Here is a 4,757-nt window from a genome sequence, read left to right on the forward strand (position 1 = left end):
CCCCCCATGGCCATAATTATGGAGTTGAAGCTTTTGGAGAGTATCTGAGGGAATTTGCCCCTATTGGTTGGCTCAGCTACTGATGGTGGGGATGTGCCCCCTGTTGGTGAGGTCAGGTACTGATGGTGGGGATTTGCCCCATTGCTGAGGTCAGGTACTGATGGTGGGGATTTGCCACCTTTTGGTAAGGTCCGGTACTGATGGTGGGGATTTGCCCCTATTCGTGAGATCAGGTACTGATGGTGGGGATTTGCCCCCATTCGTGAGGTCAGGTACTGATGGTGGGGATTTGTCCCCATTGGTGAGGTCAGGTACTGATTGTGGGAATTTGCCACCCATTGGTGAGGTCAGCTACTGATGGTGGGGATTTGCCCCCTGTTGGTGTGGTTAAGTACTGATGGTGGTGAGTTGCCACCTATTGGTAAGGTCAGGTACTGTTGGTGGGGATTTGCCCCCTATTGGTGAGGTCAGCTACTGATGGTGGGAATTTGCCACCCATTGGTAAGGTCAGGTACTGTTGGTGGGGATTTGCCCCCTATTGGTGAGGTCAGCTACTGATGGTGGGGATTTGGCCCCTATTGGTGAGGTCAGGTACTGATGGTGGGAATTTGCCTCCTATTGGTGAGGTCAGGTACTGATTGTGGATGAGAAGACCACCATTCCAATTCATCCCAAAGTGCAGCCCTGACTCTGAACCACCATGTGTGGGCTAAAGTCTGTGGTCACATGACCAGCTCATCTATATGAACTTGTCAGATTTCCCATTTGAACATGATGGCCATACCAGCTTCTATGAGAAGCTAAATCTTTATTTTTGTTGGTTTATTGTTGGGAAGGGTTGAACCCTCTGTTGGGTTGTGTGACCCACTGGGCCAATTTACCATGTGATATTGTTAGCTATCAAATCCAATTCACCCCAAGGGTGTTCAGTAGGGTGAGGTCAGGGCTCTGTGCAGGACACTCGAGTTCCTCCATGGTGACCCCGTGTCTTTATGGAGGGGGCTTTGTACCCCCGGGCACAGTCATGGGGGAACAGAAAAGGGTCCTCACCAAACTGTGACCACAAGGTTGGAGGAGCACAATTGTCTGCAGTGTCTTTGTATGATGGAAGATTACCAGAACCCTTCACTGGGGACACCTGGGTCCCATCATTGGGACAGGGGGAGGGGGGGGTCACATACTTTTGGTCATATACGTTTGTGGAATTATTTATGTAACTCATGTAAAATAAACCAAAGAGACAGAAATTGTGGAGCTGCAAATGCCGACCCAATGTCATGGAAGAAGTAAGGAGGATTGGAGGCCATATTGCAGTGCGGGGTCTCTATTAGGAGGAGCTGACATTGCACATTGAGGTGCAACTCCAGCAAAGAAGAGAAAGTTATCTCAATATAATGTTACTGTATAATGGGTCAGATTATTATGAACAATCCTATGCTTATGTATTTCAGTCTGTTATTGTCACCCCTTCTGTATCTCTTCCTGTCTCTGCCACCCGTCTCCCCTCCTCGTCTCTGCCACCCCTCTCCCCTCCTCGTCTCTGCCACCCGTCTCCTCTCCTTGTCTCTGCCACCCTTCTCCTCTCCTTGTCTCTGCCACCCCTCTCCTTGTCTCTGCCACCCCTCTCCTCACCTTATCTCTGCCACCCCTCTCCTCTCCTTATCTCTGCCACCCCTCTCCTCTCCTTATCTCTGCCACCCTTCTCCTCTCCTTGTCTCTGCCATCCCTCTCCTCTCCTTGTCTCTGCCACCTCTCTCCTCTCCTTGTCTCTGCCACCCCTCTCCTCTCCTTGTCTCTGCCACCCCTCTCCTCTCCTTTGTGTAATGTCAGCTATTCTGACACTCGCAGCCAAATTCACAAGTTTTGTGTTAAATATAAAATATAATTTCCCAGCAAGTGTGAAAAAAAAAAAATCAGCTCCAGCTGCAGTACTCACCTCCTCTCCGGTGCTGCCCCTGCAGATTCCCTCCTTAGTTCTGCTGGTTTGATGACACCCAGCATCATTTAACCTTCTTGTGCCCAGGGTGTCAGGGGCCCGCCCCCTGTGGGTGTGTCTTCACACTGCCCTGGGCTCACGGTACATCATTCACACAGCGTTATGGAAGCGGCATTCACTCCCAAAGCTTAAGGAAAATATGGAACAGCAAAGCAAAATGTGAAAATCACATGAAATGGCTCAGGTATACCACAGAAGATTGATTTTTGTTTTTAGTACTGACCCCTCTCTCTCCCAGCACCCCATTGTCCGTCACTTGTACTGATCTCCCCTCCCCCCCCCAGGAGCCGTATTACGTGCGCTGTATTAAGCCCAATGACCAGAAGTCGCCGTTGCTGTTCGATGACCGTCGCTGCCTCCATCAGGTGGAATATTTGGGGCTTCTGGAGAACCTGCGGGTGCGTAGAGCTGGATTTGCCTACAGACAGCCTTACGACAGATTCCTGCAGAGGTAAAACATTAATTGTACGATAAATAATGTAAGAAGGGGCCCCTGATAGATACAAAGTACGTACGGCTGCAGGGGCCTGCGGGTGCCAGTATTTTACAATGGGGGCCTCTGATTGGTGCACAGGGAAGTCCCGTCCAATGTTTAGTTGTTGGGAAGTTAAGGACATTGGAACAGCTCGGCAGATCTTAGATTTGTTGGCTGCATTAGTTTCTCTTCTCCTAAAATTAGAAAAATAAGTACAGAAAAATGCATCCTGCTAGAAATCCAGTGAGCTCCTAGCAAGGAAGCTGCATTGGGTCTTCAGCAGAAACCCAAACCCCGTCCACACCCAGGGAGCGACCATTGGGGCCCATGTAGTTGATGACCCTGCACCGTCTATAGAGGTTTATAATAAAAATACCCAACATTTATTTTTGCTGTCCCATATTTCTTGTTGTTACTTGACAGATATAAGATGACCTGTGAGTACACGTGGCCCAATCACCTCATGAACTCCGACATGGAAGCCACCAAGGCCCTGATAGACCAGCATGACTTCCAGAACGATGTGGCCTATGGCTACACAAAGGTTTTCATCCGAACTCCCCAAACTCTGTTCAGCCTGGAGCAGGAGAGGGCACAGCTCATCCCCATCATCGTGCTTCTCATACAGAAGGTAAGTGGATGTCCGGGGTCACCAATCACCGATAGACCGGGATATGGCTAAAATCATGGCGGGTCAGAGGTCAGCTGTACCGGGGGCTCCTGCAATCTATTTCCAGCATGGCGGATGATGAAGGGAACAACCAATGGGAAATCAGCGCACTGATGTACTGATTCCAATTCTAGAAAAATTTGTCTACTTATAGATTGGTAATAGGAAAGCCAACAATCTTCTCTCCAGCAGGGATGTTGCCTGTAATACACAAGTTCTATATATAATATACAGGACTATGGATAATGGTGATGATAGGAGTAGTAGTAGTCATGGTAGGGGTTGTAGTTATGATGATTCTCCTCTCCTCATCCCCTCTCTCCGTCTCCTCTCCTCATCCCCTCTCCCCGTCTCCTCGTCTCCTCTCCTCATCCCCTCTCTCCGTCTCCTCTCCCTGTCTCCTCTCCTCATCCCCTCTCTCCGTCCCCTCTCCCCGTCTCCTCTCCCCGTCTCCTCTTCTCATCCCCTCTCTCCGTCTCCTCTCCCCGTCCCCTCTCTCCCTCTCCCCTCTCCTCGTATCCTCTTCCCGTCCCCTCTCCCCATCTCCTCTCCCTGTCCCCTCTGTCCATCTCCTTTCTCCGTCTCCTCTCCCCGTCTCCTTTTCTCATCCCCTCTCTCCGTCCCCTCTCCCCATCTTCTCTCCCTGTCCCCTCTGCCCGTCTTCTCTCCTCGTCCCCTCTGTCCATCTCCTTTCTCCTCTCCCCGTCCCCTCTCCCCGTCTCCTCTTTTCATCCCCTCTCCCCGTCTCCTCTCCTCGTCTCCTCTCCCCATTGCCTCTCTCATGCTTCCTTGAAGTTCAGCGTATTTGTAAGTAAATAGAATCTCCTGTCAGGTTTAATCAGCACCAGAGCGGCCGTGGAGACGGGGCCCCGTCATGACCGATTATTCAGAGGGATGGCGGCTGTCTGTGGCCCTCCAGGAACGCCGGCTGACTGAGCGCGGTGCAGAGGTTCAGCTGGGTGTTATTCAGTCCATCTATGTGTCTGCGGGGTCATGTGACCTCTAAAGATTGGCCCCCCGTGTCTGCTCATTGGGTCACACTACTCGCAGTAATTTCCAATCAGATTTTTTAAACAGTATCCATGAAAAGCCAAATTCTTTGATCAAATATCCCAACAAGACCTCGGACCAAATCCTGCCACCGGCCGGTAGATTTGGGTCCAATTCGTATCTGCAGAAAGGATATTCTCACATTTTATTGTCATCAAAGTTTGGCCCTTGACTCCAAACCAGTGTGTGTCGCCTAAAGTCTGTGGTCACATGATCATCACACCTATATGAGCCCATTTGATTTCCCATTCCAACATCAAGACCATACCAGCATCCATGTGAAGCGAAGTAGGGCTGAACCCCCCTATTGTGTGACCCACCACAAGAACCACAATAACTTTTACCATGCCATGTGTTGGTTCATCAATCCAATTCACCCCAAAGGTGTTCAGTAGGGTGAGATCTGGTACTAATGCTAGGAATTCGCCCCCTATTGGTGGGGTCAGGTACTGATGGTGAGGATTTGCCCCTATTGGTGAGGTCAGGTACTGATGGTGGGGTTTTGCCCCTATTGGTGAGGTCAGGTACTGATGGTGGGGATTTGCCCCCCATTGGTGAGGTCAGGT

At 50.4% G+C, this 4,757-nt stretch overlaps 1 protein-coding gene across 1 annotated transcript in view; it reads left to right on the plus strand.

The window, feature by feature from the left end:
- Positions 1-4,757, plus strand: part of LOC140332140 (unconventional myosin-Ig-like) — a 42,261-nt gene that overhangs the window by 23,880 nt on the left and 13,624 nt on the right. Inside the window, exons 13-15 of the mRNA XM_072413433.1 lie at positions 2,281-2,447; positions 2,895-3,148; positions 3,984-4,131. Coding sequence (XP_072269534.1) covers positions 2,281-2,447; positions 2,895-3,148; positions 3,984-4,131 — 569 coding nt within the window. The remainder of the gene's footprint in view (positions 1-2,280; positions 2,448-2,894; positions 3,149-3,983; positions 4,132-4,757) is intronic.

This window comes from Pyxicephalus adspersus, chromosome 5, assembly GCF_032062135.1.
Source record: "Pyxicephalus adspersus chromosome 5, UCB_Pads_2.0, whole genome shotgun sequence".
NCBI classification, from domain to species: Eukaryota; Metazoa; Chordata; class Amphibia; order Anura; family Pyxicephalidae; genus Pyxicephalus; species Pyxicephalus adspersus.